General features: G+C 38.9%; 1 protein-coding gene across 1 annotated transcript in view; it reads left to right on the plus strand.

Moving 5' to 3' along the window:
- LOC150101442 (uncharacterized) overlaps window positions 1-21,365 on the plus strand; it is a 129,953-nt gene that overhangs the window by 70,080 nt on the left and 38,508 nt on the right. Inside the window, exons 3-4 of the mRNA XM_090400496.1 lie at window positions 1,539-1,582; window positions 16,097-16,192. Of these exons, the coding sequence (XP_090256622.1) occupies window positions 1,539-1,582; window positions 16,097-16,192 (140 nt within the window). The remainder of the gene's footprint in view (window positions 1-1,538; window positions 1,583-16,096; window positions 16,193-21,365) is intronic.

Raw genomic sequence — 21,365 nt, forward strand, 5'->3', positions numbered from 1 at the left:
TCCTTGGTAGTGATGATGCCTTATAGTTGAAAAGATCTTGGTTCAATTATTACAGTTGAAACATTTACTATTATCAGAGACCTCTGGGGAATCAAGGACTCATTGAGGAAGCTACGTATCATCTACACTGCCATGCTCTCTTAAACTCATTAAACTAGCTGTACTCGCCACTTCAACAGGCAAACGTTCAACAACAACAAAAGTTCCACTCACTCACTGGTTTGATAATAATGAAATGAATGAAAACTTTGATAAAAACTATTATTTAATAAGAGACCCTACTAAATGTCACAGAAATTGGTGGACTTAACCAAATGAAGGATGAAAGAAAATTATCTGATTTAAACCCTAAACCTTCTCAGAAACATAAGAGAAATTAAAAGAGATCTAGACAAGATAAGTAGAATAGAATTCTCTGAGCTATGTAAAGCAGTAAGAAAAAGAACCACACAAGAAATTATAACAACTTCAGAATAAGAAAAATCAGAATTACAATATTAAACAATATATGATTTAAAAAGGAGAAAAGAGTTGACTATAGGCATAAGAATAGAATTTTTCTGTGTCAAATTATATGAAGACTCCCAAAACATTAAACAAAAATGTAACACTCCAAATAGAAGAGGAGGAAATTTACCTTTGATGTCCGAGTTCAATATGCAGTGGGAAGCATGAATAGTGGAAAAGTAGCAGGGCAAAATGAGATACCAGCAGAAGTTTTGAAAGCAGGTGGTGAACCAATCATGACTGTGCTACAATATACAAAATTTTTAACAACATTTTCAATTGTATACAACTTTTTTTTTTTTACAAAAATCATTATTACCAACAGAATACAAAATAAAATAGATTTTTTGCCATCCAAAAAAAAACAAAAAAACTACAGCACTCGTGCTCATATATTATTTCACTGAGTAATTAAATTCATCTGTCAACTAGATATTCACAAATATTGATGCTCATCATGAGCTTTCAACCATAGAGTATACCTGCTGTCCATAGTCGGTGAGCAGGTATACTATGTAATTAGCCAGCTAGGCTGGTATACAATAAATATTACTGCTGAGAATTTTGATACAGAAATTTTCATAACTTTTATTATTATTCAGGCCTCCATGGAGTCAAAAGACTCATCGCAGGAGGTCCCTCCTAGGAAACACAAAGTCTATCATACCACTCCTTGAACTCGTTGACCATTCTCGCTCTCACCACTCTATCAGGTAATGCATTCCATGGTTCAACACCCTCCATGCAAAGAAACCACTCCTCACCCTCTTGCTCACAGCTTCCTTTCGTAACTTCCAGGGATGGCCCCTTGTCATCACTCCTTCCTGCTGTTCAACTAAGCCAAAGAACTCTCCAGTGTCAACCCTGTAACCACCTCTCAACAGTTTAAAAGTCTCAGTCATATCTGTCATATCATTAAGTTAGTTTTTGCAGTAAGATGTTGTAGTAGGAGAATTTAAAATTTTTTTTTTATTCATAATAATGCATGTATAATTTTTGCTATGTTAATCACTTTGTAATATTTTTACTAGGCAAAATGCCAAGTGTAATCAACAGAACTGGTAATTCTTCCAAGGTATGTAACCTTTACTGATTTATACTACTGAGTATGCTACTGTATGCATTTTCAAGTCCTCTTTTATATACAGCTATTTTGATATTTACAAGCAGATTAGTATAAGTGACAATAAGTATTCTTACAAGTTGATTTTTATTGTGTGTGTGTGCACACTGTAAAATTGAAGCCTTGGATTTTCAATTTATGGAATCATATTGGCAGTATAATTTTTTGTAATCTTATTTTTTATTTACTCTTTTTTTATGTCATTGCAATTATTAATACATATCTTCACCAAAGAAATGCTCATTTGTTGAAAGTTTATTTTTCACTTGGCTAGACTATAATAAATTTAGTTTAATCCTTTAACCAAGTGAGAGCAAACAAAGTTTGCGCCTGAAAATATCTTCAGGACTGAATATGGTGTTGTACTATCTTACGTGGGTAAGATAGTACAACACCATTTTCAGTCCTGAAAATGTTCATTTGGCATCATATTAGATGGAAAGTGCTGGAAGTGTGTATTTTGCCAAACATTGGTGTTATTTGTGAATGATAGTGATAAAAGATGTTGAAGAGTATGAAGGTAGGATTCCAAAAGCAAGAATGAAAAGTGGAAGAAATGCAAAAGACATGTTTGTGAGTGTTGGAGGAAAAAAAGTTGATGCAAATGAAGCAATGGTTGATGAGAAGAGAAGGGAGATTATGAGAGAGAGAGAGAGGAGGTAGTGTAGTGAGTTGATTACATGATCAGGGCATCAGTGAAACAGTAAAGTCAGCTACTGGAACAACCTGAAATTCACTAAAATTGAAGATAAGCATACCACTAACTTAAGCAGCATCAATGAAAAAGAAAAATAAATTGTAAAGGAATTATATAGATACCATAGTGACAAGATATTGAGACATCAGAGTTGTTATACTGATGTGAGAGTAAAGAAGGCAGATGAATTTAAGGTGTTTAGGATGTTGCACAACCTTAATGTAAATTCAACCATAGGAATAGCTGGGATATCAGCCTGTGTATTATGAGAATGTACAAGATAATTGGCAGTTCCTCTGATCTGGTTTAAGCGGTTTAATTTTTGGCCTTGAAAAGGTGCCACAGGCATGGAAAAAGTGCAAACTAATTCCATTGCATAACAGAGGGTCCAAGACAGAGCTAGCAAATTATAAGCCAGCCAGTATCTCAAGAGTGGTGGTTAAGGTATTGTAGAAGCTGATAGAAAGCAGATTTCAGGAATGTGTGAATGAACAGGAATATGATACTTTATGGAGGAGAGGTAGCATGGTTTTATAAAGGGCATTTTGTGCAGGCAGTGATTTGTTCACTTTTTTTATAATAAGGTGACAGCTCAATTGGATAAAGGAATTGGCTAACCAGTGATACTGCTGGACTTTGCAAAGTCATTTACCTTCTCCATAAATTGGAGAAAGTAGATGACATCTCCAAATCCATTGAAAGGTAGGTGACTAACCTGGCCAAGTGTAAGGTAAAGCACTTTGGGATGATGAACTCATAAGCCGTGTACTACATTGATTGAACTGGATTGCAGAAAATCGAGGCTAGTGGTTTGGGGATAATTGTACACATGGAGTTGAAGTCTGGAGGGTATATTGTGAAGGTGACCAAAATAGCACATACCATTACTTGAATGATGAAGAATACACTGGCAAGCAGGTATAGGGAAATTATTATTTTCCTTTATAGGGCTTTAATAAGGGCCACATCTTGACTACTGAATGTTATCTGATTGTCTGGATTCCTTGGGGATTGATTGTCTTATTGATTCCTTATTGATTGTCTGGAAGTGGCAGAAAGAGAATCCAATGGTAAGTGATCAAGATTGCGATGAGTCAATGAGGATTACTGAGATATGTGGGTACACGAATAGGATTAACACTGAAGATGCTTTTCAATACATAAAAGAAACAAAGAGAATATGCAGTGAATCCTGGAAATATTGCAAGGGTGTGGTAAGCAATGTTATTATTATTATTATTATTATTATTCAGGCCTCCAAGGAGTCAAAAGACTCTTCAAGGGAGGTCCTACCTAAGACATAAAGTCTGTCAAGACTCATCGAGGGGAGCCCCCCCCCCCCCCCCCCGAGAAATACAAAGTCTATCATGCCACTCTTTAAACTCGCTGACCGTTCTCACTCCCACCACTCCATCAGGCAATGCATTCCACGGCTCAACCACCCTCCACACAAAGAAACCACTCCTTACCCTCTTGCTCACAGTTTCCTTTCGTTTAACTTCCAGGGATGGCCTCTTGTCATCACTCCCTCCTGCTGTTCAACCAAGCGAAAGAACTCCCCAGTGTCAACCCTGTAACCACCTCTCAACAGTTTAAAAGTCTCAATCATATCACCTCTCCTTCTTCTATCCACCAAACTCTGCAGTCCACATTCTCTCAGCCGATCCTCTTAACTATCCTTGTACAGTCCTGAAACCATCTTTGTCATCCGTCTTTGTATCCTTTCCACAGTTAATTTATCCCCTTCAAATCCTGGGGACCAAATCTGAGAACAATAGTCCAAGTGTGGTCTGATCAGAGACTTATACAACGGAATGATAACCCTCTTATCTCTGCAGGTCAGTGTCCTTCTCATAATAGCAGCAATCCTCTGTGTTACCTTCACCACCTTTGCAATATGTCCCCTAAACTTCAGGTTTCTATCAATCATCAACCCTAGATCTCTAGTCTCCCCTATTTCCTCCAGTATAACTCCTCCCATAGAGTATGCAGCATTCCATCGATGTTTCCCAAACCTCAAGACCTTACATTTTGCTGCATTAAACTGACACCCCCATTCATTTTCCCATCTATCTAGCTTATTTAAATCTTGTTAGGAAATTTTTATTTATGGGTGGTAAATGGGTAGTATGGGCTACTAGAGAAGGCTGTGAATGCTTCATTGGTGAATAACTTCAAGGAGAAGTATGATAGGTATTGTGTGAGTAATAGTATAGGCCTCTCCCTTAATAAGTGATTAACTCAATGGATATGCCTGAGAAAATAACAATAAAAACTGGACATTACTCTTCAGATTAGCCACATTATCAGTACTAATTCAACAGCAGTGGCTACCTAGTACAGAGTTCTCCAGCACTTCACCGGTCACCTGCCTTTTCTTGGATCCTCTCCAAGAGAGGGCAGGTGACTAGCAAAGTCTGTCCATTAACTACCCTCATATTAGAAGTTTTTGCCCTTCTAAAAAGTCCAAAGACTCATCTATGGAGGGCCTATTTTTTTTAGTCACTCATTCCTAATTACCTATCGCGTTGCTTTTTGAATATATTAAATAAAGTTACACTCATAACATCTAACAGCACCTATTCTCTCAAGCTGAGGAAAAACCTGGACCTCGCACCTATTCAAATCATTAGTAAACTTCCAGGGATGACTCTTCACTTGCCTCAAGCTACAAAATGTCACTTGTAACATGTAAAATCTCATTCCCTTACTAACTTTAATGTTCTTATCATGTCTCCTCCTGATGCTAGGAAATTATATTCTTGGTTTCATCCTTTATCCAAGTGCAGGCACATAAGTTTGCATGCGAAGTTACTTCATGATTGGGCTATTTGTATATAGAGGCTAATTAATTCACGTTATTTGCCTCATTATCCCATAATGCGATGCACATATCCTAACAGACATACATAATGCTATGCATTATGGGAAGGCCACTACCCAGACCAGTTTTGACCTTTACTTAAGTCTCATCAGTGGGTGCCAGACTCAGATGTGATACCAAAATTGAAGTAATGCAGGCCATATTTCTATATATAAGTGATCAAAAGGTGTCACACCTTATTACAAAAATACTTTGGATTAGAGATAGATCTTGAAAGTTTTTTCACTTGGTTATACTAAGAATTAAAGATGTGAAGATTATATATTCTTTGTTTTCACTGATGAGACCTCAATAAAGGTTGAAAGGACGAAAGGTGGCACATTTTCTAACATAGTCTAATTTATCATAGTCTAACCTAGTGAAAAATAAACTTTCAACATCTTTCTCTAAATCCAGAGTAATTTAATAAAAAAAGGTGGCAAACCTTTTGGAAATTCCTATAGGTAAAGATGACCATACTTCTGCTCTGGGCCTGGCTCCCACTGAAGAGACCTCAATAAAGGTCAAAACTAGTCTGGGTAGTGGCCAATCCCTTAATGCATAACAGTATACATATCCACAAGGAGATGTGTTTTGCATTATGGGAGATACTGGGATAAGAGTGTTGGTAGCTTGCTCCACCTTTGCTACGAGTTGCCTAGTGTTGTACTACTTACCCAGGTAAGATAGTACAACACTATATTCAGTCCTGAAGATATTTTCAGGTGCAAACTTTGTTTGCTCTCACTGGGATAAAGGATTAAACTAAATTCATCATAGTCTAACCTAGTGAAAGATAAACTTTCAATGAGCTTTGCACTTACCGTTGACCCAGCAATAAACACTTTCTCAGATTTTATGTTCGTTGTGTTTGATTGTTTGAATTGTTGATTCATTTAAATTAAGAGTCTTTACTACAACTGGTTTTTCTCCATTTTTCAACCGATCCATGATTTTAATTTTTTTTCTTTGAGACAAATTTTCTTTTCAATACTCATTTTTTTCCCTTTCAATGCAATTTGTGGCCATTACTATAAAAATAATTTTTTTACGTAAAAAAAGCATTACATATTAATTATGTATGTAACTCACCAGAAAATAAAGTGCTCAGCTTGAGATAACACACTTATGAATTTTAATGTGCTTTCCTGGCAAAAAACGTAGACAATTTTCAATAATGAACACCTTATACGGTATACAATTGACGTACATGCATGCTAAAGGGTGTTTCCCCTAATATAAATTCACTACTTATAACTATCTGCGTGATATGGGCAGACACAAATTTAATGAAGATAAAATTTGATTTTTAAGTCGTGCAGTGAAAAATATATGAAAAGATAAACGGTTACTACAATTTCTAGACTGTTTTTGTCAAAACCACGTTGAACAAGGATTACTACAATTTGTAGACTGCGTTATAAGTACCACGTTATCTGAGGGTTACCTGTACTGACCATCTAAAAGTATATATTTAGAAATTTATTTACATTTAATCATACAAATACAACATTTATTTTACAAATGATATTCTATATTTTTCAATTTAGCTACTTGAATACAAATTTACTATTTCTAGATATACACAAAGCTTTTGACTCTGTATCACATGAAATTTTAATAAAAAAATTAGAAGTCATAGGAATACGAGGTACTGCCATAAACTGGTCCAAAAATTACTTAAATGCCAGATCACAAATTGTAAAAATAAGCAACAGCTATAGCAGCTCCAAAACAGTAGATTGCGGTGTACCACAAGGTACACCGCAGTATTTGACTCGGCATCTTCAGAAAATAACTGGATACCACCCTCAGGGCATCCATAATATCAGTACTATATAAGTTAAACAAAATGGCTCAAGTATAGAAACCTTATGATACACTACCAGTCACTCTTCTTTCAGACTCAGCACTTATATCACTTTCAGTTTGTCCTATCTATGTCAAAAGTCTGTTTTGTTTATTCATTCTTTTGAATTTGTATAACAACCTCATGTGTGGAATAATTTCAAAATACCTTAGTTTATTCACATCTCTCGGCTTCATATCCATCCCCATTTGCTCTAATTGGTGTAATAGTTTCTTGCAGTATCTGTCAGATACAGATACTTTTGCAAAATCCAGCAGTATCATCATGTAACCATTTTTTTTTTTTTTTTTGTCTTAGCTTGTCAGTTTATTATAGAAAGTGAGTAAATTACTATAACAAGACTTTCTAGGCCTCCCACAATGATTCATTGGCCTCCATGGAGATACCTGTTAATAATAACAATAAAGACTTTACAAATCTCTGCTGTTCCCTTCCCCATCTAACATGAATGTTTCATATTACTATCTGCTCATTCCTTAATTCTATGTTTAATGAACTTTTTTCAATATCTTAACTACTATACCTGAGATACTGAGTGGTCTATAATTTTATTATCATCATCATCATTTGACCTCCATGGAGTCAGACTCATCATGGGAGGTACACACTTTTGCTCACAATGCTCATCCAGCCGTACCTTAAAACTGATTCACCGTGTCTACATTCAAAACACCCTCAGGCAACGCATTCTGCTTGCACCCTCTACACCACCCTTCTTCCATTCTATGAAAAATATCAACCTGATAACAACCCCTGACTAGCTTATGTCTCAATCAAATCCCCCTCCCCACTTCCTTCTATTCACAAGGCTGTGCAACTTGCATTCTCTCAATCTGTCCTCGTACTCCGCATTCCAAAGACCACTGACCACCTTTAGTGAATCCTCTCTAGACTCTTTCCAACATATTCTTGTCACCATGAAAATCCCGTGACCAAATCCGCGTGGAACTGATATTTCCACTTACTCTGCCCGTTCATGCAGTCTATTGAAGTCCTCCTGTAAGGCCATAACATCTGCTTGACCAGTTGTATCATATGCAAACAACTGCATATCACTAGTTAAACTAGCGTCGCCGTAGCACGTGGCGGTGAATTTGAGCTGTGCAGAAGAAAGTGATTTTTAATCGGTGAATAGTCCGTTTTTTTCCCCGTTTTTCTACGTTTTTGAGTGCTGAATTGTTTCTCTGAATACGAGTGTACTTCAGTGGTTGTTTTTCGGAAGTTAGTTGCTGTCGCGATATAATATATGTTGGTACCGTCAGAATCGAACGCGTAACGGTGGAAGACAAAACGAAGCTAAGTTACTGTATTTAGTTATATTTCATTTTATTTAATTATATTAGTACTTAAATGTTCTGATGTTTGTACTTTTTTCCCCTCTTATTTATTAATTGAATAATTATTAAGGATTACGCTACTCGGCAGTAAGGAATGATGGTGGATTCAGCAGCAGTCGCAAGTGGCGTAACGCCAAGTCCTCCGCCATTTAAGAACTCAATTATTAGCAATATCATAAGGGACTTTGTGGCATGCAGTACTTGCGGCATATATGCTTCTAAGGAATTACATATGTGGTTTGTTAAAGAGAGTGGAGAGCGTATGTGTGCAAAATCCAGGCAGTTGGAGGAAATAAGTACATTAGATATATCGATATCCGACTTTGTTGCTCCAGGAACGGAGAATGAATGTAGGAAGACAAGTAGTATGATAGGAGAGAATGATAAAATATTGGTTGATAGTGTGGAAGGTGTGAGTGACTGTGGAAGTTTAGGAGATGGTTTTGTTTGGGAGAGTGAATTTAGATTAAGAGTGACTGACCTGCAGAGGGAGATAGATGAGTTGAAAGAGGAGGTGGAATGTCTAGTGAATGAGAGCAGAAGTATGAAAGATAAGATTAGGAGAATGGAAGAGATGAATGCAAGGCGAATCAGAGTAGGAGAGAGAGAGAATTTAAGGAGTATGAGTGAGAGGTATGGGGGTGCTAGAAGAGGAGAGATTGGAAACAGTAGAAGAGAGGGAATGAGAGAGAGGTATGGGAATGCTAGCAGACGAGAGGATGGAAACAGTAGGAGAGACGGAATGAGAGAGAGATATGGAAGTGCTAGAAGAGGAGAGAATGGAAACGGTAGGAGAGATGGAATGAGAGAGAGGTATGGGAATGCTAGAAGACGAGCGGATGGAAACAGTAGTAGGAGAGACAGAATGAGAGAGGGATATGGAAGTGCTAGAAGTGGAGAAAATGGAAACAGTAGGAGAGAGGGAATGAGAGAGATGTATGGGAGTGCTAGAAGAGGAGAGAATGGAAACAGTAGAAGAGAGAGGTATGGGAATGAAAGAAGAGGAGAGAATGGAAACAATAGGAGCGATGGAATGGTAAGAGGTATAATGTATGGTGACTCAATGATCCGTGGTGTTCAGGATAGGATGCGTGAGGAGTGTTTGCCAGGAGGAACAATAGAAAGGGTGGCTATGGCGATTAAGAGAAGTGAAAGGGTGGATGAGATGATTGTGATGGTAGGAACGAATGACTTGAGTGGTAATGTAAGTCGGGCAGCGAGAGATATGAGATTTTTGCTTGAGACAGTACGAAAGAAGACAGAGAGAGGAAAAATAGTGTGCGTGTTGCCTAGGTATGATAATGATGAGCCGAGCCGAAGAGCGGTGATATTGAATCGCATAATAGCGAGAATGTGTGACAAGAGAGGACTGGTATATGTGGATGCTTGGAGTGCGTTTGAGGAAAGAGAGGAGTTGTTTGCGAGAGACCGTTTACATTTGAATGAGGAAGGACGTAGGCATCTGGAGAGATTGCTGTTCTGAATGAGTCAGTGTGTCCCAGGGAGGATGATAGCAGGGGTGGCCTCTTGTGGGAATGGATACTTGGGAGAAGGGAGACGACATCAGGTAACACCGAGCCCAGTGGAGTCTAGAAGGGATAATGCTGGGTATAGAAACAATGGCATTTATATGCTGTATACTAATGCCAGGAGTATCCGGAATAAGGGAGAGGAATTGGTGGCGCAGATAGCATCAGCCTGGCCAAAAATTATTGCGATCACTGAGACGTGGTTGACAGAAGGGGATATAAAAACAGGAATAGAAGTCGGTATAGCATTTTTCGCCAGGATAGGAGGGGAAAGCGTGGTGGTGGGGTGCTGCTTATGATAAGTGATGACCTATGTCCTCTAAGAGTGGAGAATTTGGAAGGTAGTGAGAAAAATGATTTTGAGAGCGTATGGTGTGAGGTAGAGGTAGGCAAGACAGGATATTTAGTGGGGTGTTGCTACAGACCCAGGAGCACAGAGGATGGGGACCAGGAGATGTTTAGACAGCTAAGTTTGGCAAGTGCAAGAAGAATGATTGTTATGGGAGATTTTAACTTCAGTAGTATAAATTGGAGAGAGGAAGATGCATGTAACAATAGGGGAATGGAATTTCTAGAATTCTTGAGGGACAAATGTCTTAGGCAACATGTAACAGAGGGAACAAGAGGATCAAAAATTTTGGATTTGGTTATAGCATCAGAAGAGTTGATAATAACTGAGTTGACGTCTCTCCCACCAGTTGGAGAGAGTGACCATATGGTTTTGACTTGGAAAATGAATAGACATGCAGGAGTATCAAAGAGACGGGAACTTATGTGGAATTATAAGGCAGGTGATTATAATAGTCTTAGACGTCAACTATGGGAAGTTTCATGGAGGGAGGAATTGGAAGGCAGGGATATCACCAGTGCGTGGGAAATTGTGAACGAATATTTGTTATCAGCAATGTTAAGTTGTATACCACGAGTGAAGAAGAGGGCGCAATTTGGAGTAAAGTGGATGACAAACAATATTAAACAAAAATTGCATGCGAAAAAGAGGCTATGGAAGAGATATAAGGAGACAGGTGAAGAGATGCATGAGGAATATAAGACACAGGCCAGAAGAGTGACTCGTGTGGTAAGGAAAGCAAAACTGGAATATGAGAGGAGATTGGCCCTAAGATCCAAAGAAAATCCTAGGGAATTTTTTAGCTATGTGGCCAGTAGGAGGAGAAATGACTGTGGAAGAATGATATTGTGGGATAAAAATGGGAATAGAGTGACTGATGCAGAGGACATAGTGGAATTGTTCAATGAACACTTTATTGGACTATTTCATCCTAGAGGAGTCAGTTTTAATGCTAGAGGGATAGGACTGGTACGAGGTCTGGAGGTACAGGAGGAGAGTGTGTTTCAGATACTGAGTACTCTGGATGTCAGTAAAGCTGTGGGACTGGATGGTATTTCGCCACGAGTTTTGAGAGAATGTGCTAGGGAATTGACAATACCTTTAACGTGGCTTTTCAATGAAAGTCTGGCTTTGGCAAAGGTGCCCAGGGAATGGAAGGAAGGTAAGATAGTGCCATTGCATAAGGATGGTAACAGACTGGAAGTGTCTAATTATAGGCCAGTCTGTGTGTCATCAGTAGTTGTTAAGATCTTGGAGAAAGTAGTGAGGGACCGTGTACAGCATTGGGCAGATGAGGGTAATGTTATCTGTGAGAATCAACATGGATTTGTGAAAGGACGCTCTTGTTTTAGCAATATGCTAGCCTTTTATAATAAAGTTACAAGAGCATTAGATGAGGGAAAGGCATATACTGCAATTTTCTTAGACTTGGCGAAGGCATTTGACAGGGTGCCACATGATAAGCTGATATTTAAGTTGCAGCACATGGGTCTGGATGTCAGATTGGTCAACTGGATTCAGGATTGGCTGTCTGATAGGTATCAGAGAGTTGTGTATGGTGGAGCAGTTTCAAGGAGGCAGAGTGTTACAAGTGGGGTCCCACAGGGCTCAGTACTAGGACCTATATTGTTTAACCTTTATATCAATGACATAGCCAGTGGATTGCAGGGGGATATTCAGTTGTTTGCAGATGATGCGAAGCTTGGAAGGATTATTAGTAATAGTGCAGATGTGGTAGCCCTGCAAGAGGATTTAAATAAGCTAGATAGATGGGCAAATGAATGGGGGTGTCAGTTTAATGCAGCAAAATGTAAGGTCTTGAGGTTTGGGAAACATCGATGGGATGCTGCATACTCTATGGGAGGAGTTATACTGGAGGAAGTAGGGGAGACAAGAGATCTGGGGTTGATGATTGATAGAAACCTGAAGTTTAGGGGACATATTGCAAAGGTGGTGAAGGTAACACAGAGGATTGCTGCTATTATGAGAAGGACACTGACCTGCAGAGATAAGAGGGTTATCATTCCGTTGTATAAGTCTCTGATCAGACCACACTTGGACTATTGTTCTCAGATTTGGTCCCCAGGATTTGAAAGGGATAAATTAACTGTGGAAAGGATACAAAGACGGATGACAAAGATGGTTTCAGGACTGTACAAGGATAGTTATGAGGATCGGCTGAGAGAATGTAGACTGCAGAGTTTGGTGGATAGAAGGAGAGGTGATATGATTGAGACTTTTAAACTGTTGAGAGGTGGTTACAGGGTTGACACTGGGGAGTTCTTTCGCTTGGTTGATCAGCGGGAAGGAGTGATGACAAGAGGCCATCCCTGGAAGTTACGAAAGGAAACTGTGAGCAAGAGGGTAAGGAGTGGTTTCTTTGTGTGGAGGGTGGTTGAGCCGTGGAATGCATTGCCTGATGGAGTGGTGGGAGCGAGAACAGTCAGTGGGTTTAAGGAGTGGTATGATAAACTTTGTGTTTCTCAGGGGGGGACCTCCCCTCGATGAGTCTTGACAGACTTTATGTCTTAGAAAGGACCTCCCTCGATGAGTCTTTTGACTCCTTGGAGGCCTGAATAATAATAATAATAATAATAATAAACCCAACTCAATATCATTAACATACAAATTGAACAACAGTGTTCCCAAAACTGACCCCTTTGGTACACAACTAGTGACTTTCCCCTTTTGGGATACTGCACCCCATATACAACTTTCTGATGCCTGTCTGACAGCCAATCACTGATCCAACTGAGAAGTCTGTTATCCAATCCCATCCATTTCGGTTTATTTAACAGTTTGTCATGCGGCAGTCCATCAAAAGCTTTTGCAAAATCCAAGTACACTACTGTATATGCATCTTCCCTATCCAAGGTATTTTTCACCTTGTTATAGTACATAAGTTGTTAAAAACATGATCTCCCTTTAACAAACCCATGCAATAACAGAGAATAATACTGTTATCAATCCATTTCTGCATCCTACTTCTCATCAATCTCTCTCTCCAGTATCTTCACCCCAACTCCAGATATACAGATTGGCCTATAATTTGAAGCTATAGCCATATCACCTTTTATGTAGTGGAACAATTTTATCCTCCCACTCCCTTGGAACCTGTGCTGTTGTATGACTTATTAAACAGGCATGCCAATGCTACTGCCAATGTGTGTAGTGATATGTCATCAAATCCTATTGCCTGATTGACATCATGATTATTTATTTATTCATATACTTCCTGCTCGCTCACAATTAAGCCATCCTCTCCTATCCTATGTCCTATACACTTAAGTTCCTCATAATTCCCCCTGATCAGGATGAAACACCCCCCTTATAAATTGATCACTTAATACCTCAACAATGTCTTCTGCAGCAGTTACCATTCTACCATTTTCATCCATTAACATAATCTTACCATGATCATTCTTTCTTCTACTTGTATGAGTTGCCAATTTCTGCTCATTTTGTACTTTTGTTTTCCTTATTAAGTGAGTCACTCTCTTGGCTTGTTCTTTATACTCTTCATGTAACTGATTATTACCATTATTTATCTTGTACTGCCTCCAAAGTACCTTCTTCCCGATTTCATGTTTAAGCTCCTCATTCATCCATTTTACACCTCCTTTATTCAGCCTTTTGGTCTTCAGATTACATTCACACACACAGATGCTGTTATGTATTTCTTTGCCAGTTCCCAAGCAGCATTTATTTCCTTACCACTCAATTCCTCATTCCATGCAATAGCTCCAACTATCTCCTGAGCTTGTCATAACCACCAGCCTTATAAATTGACATATAATATACCACCTCTGCTTTGGGACCTCCCTTATGTAACAACTATTTTGCCTTATTTTCACTCACTTGGACTTGACCAGAATTGAGATTTAAATTAACCACTCACTTTCAAACTGGCCATGATAGATGAAATATATATACCATTATATTATTCATATCCATTTTATTTCATTGGTATCTCAATGGTATTTCAATTATCAAATATAATGGATTCAGCAATTCATATCCAGTTTGAAAGTCAGAGGTGTTGCCAATTCCCTTGCACATTCTTGTAATACCAGGCAGATATTCCACTTAATACCATGATATTTGCAGATGAAATAGCACTACTATTTCATCTGCCTGTGCTCCCACATCAGTCTCATTGTCATGGCTGTATCTCATCTGGAGCATACAGGTGGGATATTCTTGCAAAGTGAACAATCAGCAATAGAACTGTTTTTTTTTTTCTGCATCTGTCACTTGCATTCTCCTACTTTTTCACTGTCTCTCCCTTCCATCTGATTCAGACAGGTTGGGTCTCCTCCTAATAAGGAGTCATGGTGAAATAATGCAGCTGGCATGCTACTCCTCTGCTGCATCCCTATTGGAGGTATTCATGACTGTAGTCCATGTGTGTTCACGCAGCCAGTTTGCCTGCTTTGCAGGATGAAAACACCCAGTTAAACTGGGGGAAAAAACCCTACTGCCCATTCCCAAGACTGGCTAACTTGGTTATGGCTGAGGAAGATCCTTGAGCTCCTCACATCTCCAATGGGAATCGAACCTAGGACACCTATCCCAGTCATATGGTTGCGAAGTGCACAGCCACTAGGCTAGCCACTCGGACACTTTTTCACTACTCATAATAAAAGAACACTCATAAAAGAGCTAATTTCATGTTATCTGATTTTGCCTTCCTTGCCATTCTTGTCACTTCTTGCCTGTGCTTTGTACTGTTCACTAGCTTCATGATTGTTGGATTTTTTTGGATTCCTTCCATAACATTTGCTCCGTTTTTTTGCAGCTCCAGCTCGATGCTGTTGCAGCTTACCCATTTAATTCGTATCTGATCCTATGTATAGTGTACAGTCTGATACTACTTCCTTCAGTTGTCAATTTTCCACACTAACTTCCTTTCCTTGAAGTTTTTTATGCCACGTGATACTGCTCAATTCTATTTCATAAATTTGTAATTATCATCCACTTTGCAGTTCTACATATGTCCCTCCTTAAATGAAAATTTGCTCATCCACTGCTCAGGTCGAAATTGTGTGATCACTCTTCAAAATGAAAGACAAGGTTAAGAACAGTTAAAGTTAAGAAAGACATGGTTAAGAACAATGCAGCACTCTTGCACTCCAAGTCCCCTCTTTTATATGTTGTTTCAGGTAATTTTATCTCTCGGTAACTGCATAATTTTAATTTCCTTTTTTTTTTGTGTCTCGTTTCTTCTTTTTTGTCTACATCCTTGCAATGAAGTTCTTTTATAATTATTTGTACTATGTATATTGAGCTAATTTGCTGATGCCTACTGTGTGCACCTTCCTTTGCATCCCTAGGCTTATTGGCTGCCCATGTATTTTGTTCCTTTGACCTCTGTCATTTGATAACTTCAAATGCACTCCCTCCTATGATGAACCTACTCTACCTTTTTATTGAACTTCTGTGCTTATTTGATTTGATGAATGAAAAGCAAAAAAAAAAAAAAGAGGTAATACTTTTAGAATAAAATTTGGTTAGAGGAGCTTACCAAATTGTTAATGTATTGATGATGGGATTTTTCATAGATAGTATTGTGGAGAAGAATAAAATCCCTTCTCCATTATTCTCTTGTGAGTAGGAGAGAAGAAATTTAAACATAAACAACTTTGTTGCACTAGTGTTCAGTGGATTTGGATGGCAGGTATGGCAGCCATTGTAATGGTTAGACTAGTAATCCCAACATGATTCTTGTGAACTTAGTTCTAAAAATAATACAAAACTATATTTTTGGGTAAATTTAAATTATAATGATTATCATTTAAACGTCCTTGTCTTTTCTCTGAAGGCAAAGAAGCCAAAAGGAGGAAAGACTTATCATTTCAATACTGTGTTTGGGCAAGGTAAAAAACAAAGGACCATGGATGACTCCTGCCTTACAATGGTAAGTGATTGAATTATTTTGTAAACATAAAAACCATTTATATGCTGATAAAAAAAAAGATTAAAAAAAAGTATAGTTTTAATGAATTTTTGATAGTTATAGCAATTATGTTATCTAGTATTACTTCTAAGCCACCATGTAGTCCCAAGACTCATCACTGCAGGTTGAGATCACAATAACTATCATCATTGCTTTGAACACATTCATTTGTTGGAGCACTCATCATCCATTCTGGTAATGCATTCCACTCGTTCACCGCCTGCTAAGAGATCAGAGATAACTCCTGATCAAATGGCTAATCATTTACTGAAAACCTCTAAGATACGTCCCAGTTCTACCAGGAAAATAACTGTGCAATCTTCCATCAGAAAAAAAGTGAAGATGGCCTCAGAGCTTCCTGAACTTGTACAGCCAGTTTCTCTTGAAGAGGTTCAGGAAGCCTTAGAATTCACCAAGAATGCCAAGGCTTCAGGAATGGATGGTATCCTCCTCGAGTTTCTAAAACATCTTGGCCAACAAGGTCAAACATGGCTGCTCACCCTTTTCTCAAATATTATAACAACTGGAAAACTTCCAAAACTGTGGTGGGAAGCCAAAATAATTGCTGTGCCCAAACCAGGGAAAGATTCAAATAATGTCAAAAATCTACGCCCTATCTCCTTGCTCTGCTCCACCTTTAAGCGCTTTGAACGAATTCTCCTTAAAAGAAATTCACCACTCATCGAAAGACACTCCCAATTGAACAAGCTGGCTTCAGGCTGGCAAGAAGTTGCTGTGACCAGGTTCTGACCCTGACAATACAGACTGAAACAGGCTTCTAGAAGAAACTTATTCAGAGTCACTTTCATTGACCTAACATCAGCTTATGACACAGTCTGGATGAGGGGCCTCCTCCTAAAGATAAGCAATATCGTATGGTGCTAAACAACTTTGAAGCTTTTTGAATCCATTTTCTCCAACAGAAAGATCCAGGTCGATATTGGTGAAAAAAAGAGCAGGCCCAGATTCCTCCACAACAGTTTTCCACAAGGCTCTGTGTTCTCCCCTTTACTATTTAACATCTACATGTCTGACTTACCGCATACCAGCTCAAGCAAATATGTATATGCTAATGATCTCACTATCCTACACCAGTCTACCTCCTTGCCAACCTGGAAACAACCTTGTGACACAGACCTGAACATCTTGGAGGTGTACTTCAACCAGTGGTACCTGAAGCCAAATCCAACAAAAACTATGTCCACAGCATTCCATCTGAACAATGCAGAGGCGAATCGACACCTCAACCTCTCTTTCTGTGACAAAATGGTAGAACATGAGCCTTGCCCGAAATACCTTGGAGTGAGTCTGGACAGAAGCCTAACCTATAAAAGGCACATTGCCAACCTGTCCAACAAAGTGAAAACAAGAAATAATATCATCTCGTGGCTTGCTGAAACAACCTGGGGTTGTGGTGCTGATGTCTTAAGGTCGACTGCACTAGCCCTCACATTCTCTGCATCAGTATTCTGATGCAGAGAATATGCAGTATTCTGATGCACATTCTTTGCATCAGAATACTGTGCCTTTATCTGGGAAAGAAGTTGTTATTATTATTATTATTATTATTATTATTATTCAGGCCTCCATGGAGTCAAAAGACTCATCGTGGGAGGTCCTTCCTAAGAAACAGTCTATCAAGACTCATCGAGGGGAGGCCCCCCCCCCAAGAAACACAGTCTATCATATCACTCTTTAAACTCATTGACCGTTTTCTCTCTCTCACCACTCCATCAGGCAATGCATTCCATGGTTCAACCACCCTCCATGCAAAGAAACCACTCCTCATCCTCCTCTTGTCCACAGTTTCCTTTTGTAACTTCCAGGGATGGCCTCTTGTCATCACTCCTTCCCGCTGTTCAACCAAGCAGAAGAACTCCCCAGTGCCAACCATGTAACCACCTCTCAACAGTTTAAAAGTCTCAATCATATCTCCTCTCCTTCTTCTATCCACCAAACTCTGCAGTCCACATTCCCTCTGCCGATCCTCATAACTATCATTACAGTCCTGAAACCATCTTTGTTATCCGCCTTTGTACCCTTTCCACAGTTAATTTATCCCCTTCAAATCCTGGGGCAAAGTGACACATTAACATTATAGATGCCCAGCTAAACTCTACTATGCACACAATTAGTGGAACACTGAGAAGTACCCCTCTTCCCTGGCTGCCTGTCCTATCTAACATTGCTCCACCAAATATAAGGAGAAGACGAGCCTCGATTAAAGTAATGAGCAACCCGCTCCTGCCCTGCACCAGACTCTCATAAATTCACCTAAAATTCACCAAAAATCACAAAACCCTTTTTGGTCCATGGACAAAAACTCTCTTCAGCTGCCTTACCATCAACACCTGACATGTGGAGAGAACACTGGTCTAACAATCGTCCATCAGATGGTTTCCTGGTTGAAGATCCCTATGCTCTGCAGCCTGGTTTTGCCCTTCCTAGGAAGAGTTGGACATCTATCAAGAGGATCAGAACTACCCAGGGCAGATGTGGCTACCTGCTGCATAAATGGAGACTATCAGACCACCCTTATTATGACTGTTCCCCCTGTGGCCCATACTATCACCCATATTGTGAATGACTGCCTAAGGCACAGATTTCATAGTAGTGACCTCCAGGACATCCATGAGGTGACAGATAAGGCTCTGGATTGGCTTTATGATTTGGACATTGACCTTTAGCTGCTTTTGCCATAAGATAGATAAATAAAAATAAACCACCTGCTAAGCAAAAAAAATCTTTTTCATCTCTTTACTAACATTACCCTTGTACAGCCTCCAGGGATGACCTCTAGTTCTTGCATCACCCATTATCCTATGCAATAATTCTCCTATATCTATTTGGTAGGCTCCTCTCGCCAACTTGGTTATATCTTTGGATTTCATTTGGATTTCTGTGCACAGAAATCCAATTGAGGCCTGATTAGTACCTTATAGAATAGAACTCACTTTCTTATCCTTCATGTCAGCATTCTTCACATTATAACAGCAATTTTTTTTGGGTAACCCTTACAACTTTCATAATTGTCCCTGAACTTCGGTTCCCTATCTACCAAGATGCCTAGATGCATTGCTTTCTCCATCTCCTGAAGCAAAGTTCCTCCAATGTGGTAAACTTCGTTCCATCTTCTCTGGCCAAAGTGCATAACTTTACACTTAGCAAGATTGAAATGCCATCCCTATTCTACATCCCATAGCGCCAACCTATTCAAATCCTTTTTGTAACAACAACACATCAGAATTTCTTGACATTAATCTTGCTAATTTAGCATCATCAGAAAACAATTAAAATATCACCTTTCATACCATAAACTATATCTTCGATATACAGTGGGCGATCGGTTAATGAACAGTTCGGACTGCGAACAAATTGGACAACAAACACTTTCGTGAAAGATTTTTATATTTGGATAACAAACAAACACATGTTCGGATAACGACCACCTCACAGAACAAACACAAGAAGAAGCGACGCTGTGTGTAAGATTTGTAGAACCGTATTTTACTGCCATCTATGAATGGTTTCTGGAATGAGACTTTGATAGTTGTATACATAACCTTTTTTGTGTGCTAGTTGATTTCTGTTCTCTGAATTGTAAGTGCTTTTCTGAACTTTTTATTCAAAAAAAAAACTGATAATATTATGGGACCTAAAAAGAGTATAGTGTCAAGAACTGTGCTCACTATACAAACCAAGCAAGAAATAATAGCCAAGGTAGAGTAGGCAGAAGATATCTGATGTTGCTAGTCAGTATGGCTTGAACAGGTCTACAGTAGGCACAATCTTAGCTAAGAAAGATATAATCAAGAAGACTCGAGCAGCTAAAGGAGTAACGAAAATCACATCTGAGAAACAAAGATGTGCCATCCATGAAAAAATTGAGAGATTGCTTTTAGTTTGGATAAAAGAAAGGAAAATGAAAAGAGATGTAACTGATATGACTATCATTCAAGAGAAGGCTAGAGAAATTTTTGAAGAACTGAAGAAATAAACTCTACATTCGTCACATGAGGAGATAGAATTCAAGGCTACCACTGGATGGTTTGCAAAGTTTAGAAGGTGATCTGGCATTAAACATGTGGTAATGCACGGTGAGTCTGCTAGTGCAGATCTTCTGCACTAGCAGAAGTTCTGTCTCAAGAATTCATTAAAAAAGAAGGATATTGTCTACAACAAATTTTCAATTGTGATGAAACTGGTTTATTTTGGAAGCGCATGCTGAACTATACCTACATCACAAAAGATGAGAAAAATATTCCTGGGCATAAACCCATGATAGACCGATTGACGTTACTTTTGGGAGCTAACGCTAGTGATGATATGAAGTTTAAACCGCTTCTTGTCTATCGCTCTGAGATCCCTAGAGCATTCAACAAAAATTCCATAATTAAAGAAAGACTGCCAGTGATGCAGAGATCGAATGAAAGGGCATGGGTCACACAGGTTCTTTTCAAAGAATGGCTGTTTAAAGTTTGTGTTGCAAGCATCAAGGATTACCTTGAAACCAATGAATTGCCATTGAAAACACTGTTGCTACTGGACAATGCACCAGGACACCCAAGAGACCTTGAAGATAATTTGCTGGAAGACTTTCCCTGGCTGACAGTCCAGTTTTTGCCTACAAATACCACTTCGTTGATTCAGCCAATCGATCAGGAGGTTATTGTGGGTTTCAAGAAATTGTACACTTGTACGCTGTTTCGTCGGTGTTTTGAAGCATGCCAGTTCTCCTCAACGATGACATTAAAGATGTTTTGGAAAGAAAAGTTTGATATTCTTGAAACTATCCAGCTCATTCCAAAGGCATGGTCAAAAGTCACTCAACGATAGTCGAATTCTGCTTGACGAAAGTTGTGTCCATCCTGCATTTTTGGAGATGGAGATAATATCCCTGAAATTATGGATGAAATTGTGACAACTTCTAGAGATCTGGAATTGGAGGTGAATGAAGATGACATTGAAGAGCTCATAATGGAACATGAAAATGATCTAACGACAGAAGAACTCTTGAATGAAGAACACCAAGAAACTCGGCAAGATGTGTTTTCTTCTGAAAAAGAGGAAGACAAAAGAGGACCAATGCTGACATCTGCTATTAAAGATCTTTTGAAAAAGTGGGAGGATATCA

The sequence above is a fragment of the Typopeltis vanoorti genome, chromosome 11 (assembly GCF_054136105.1).
Source record: "Typopeltis vanoorti isolate ZY-2024b chromosome 11, IOZ_Tvanoo_1.0, whole genome shotgun sequence".
NCBI lineage: Eukaryota > Metazoa > Arthropoda > Arachnida > Uropygi > Thelyphonidae > Typopeltis > Typopeltis vanoorti.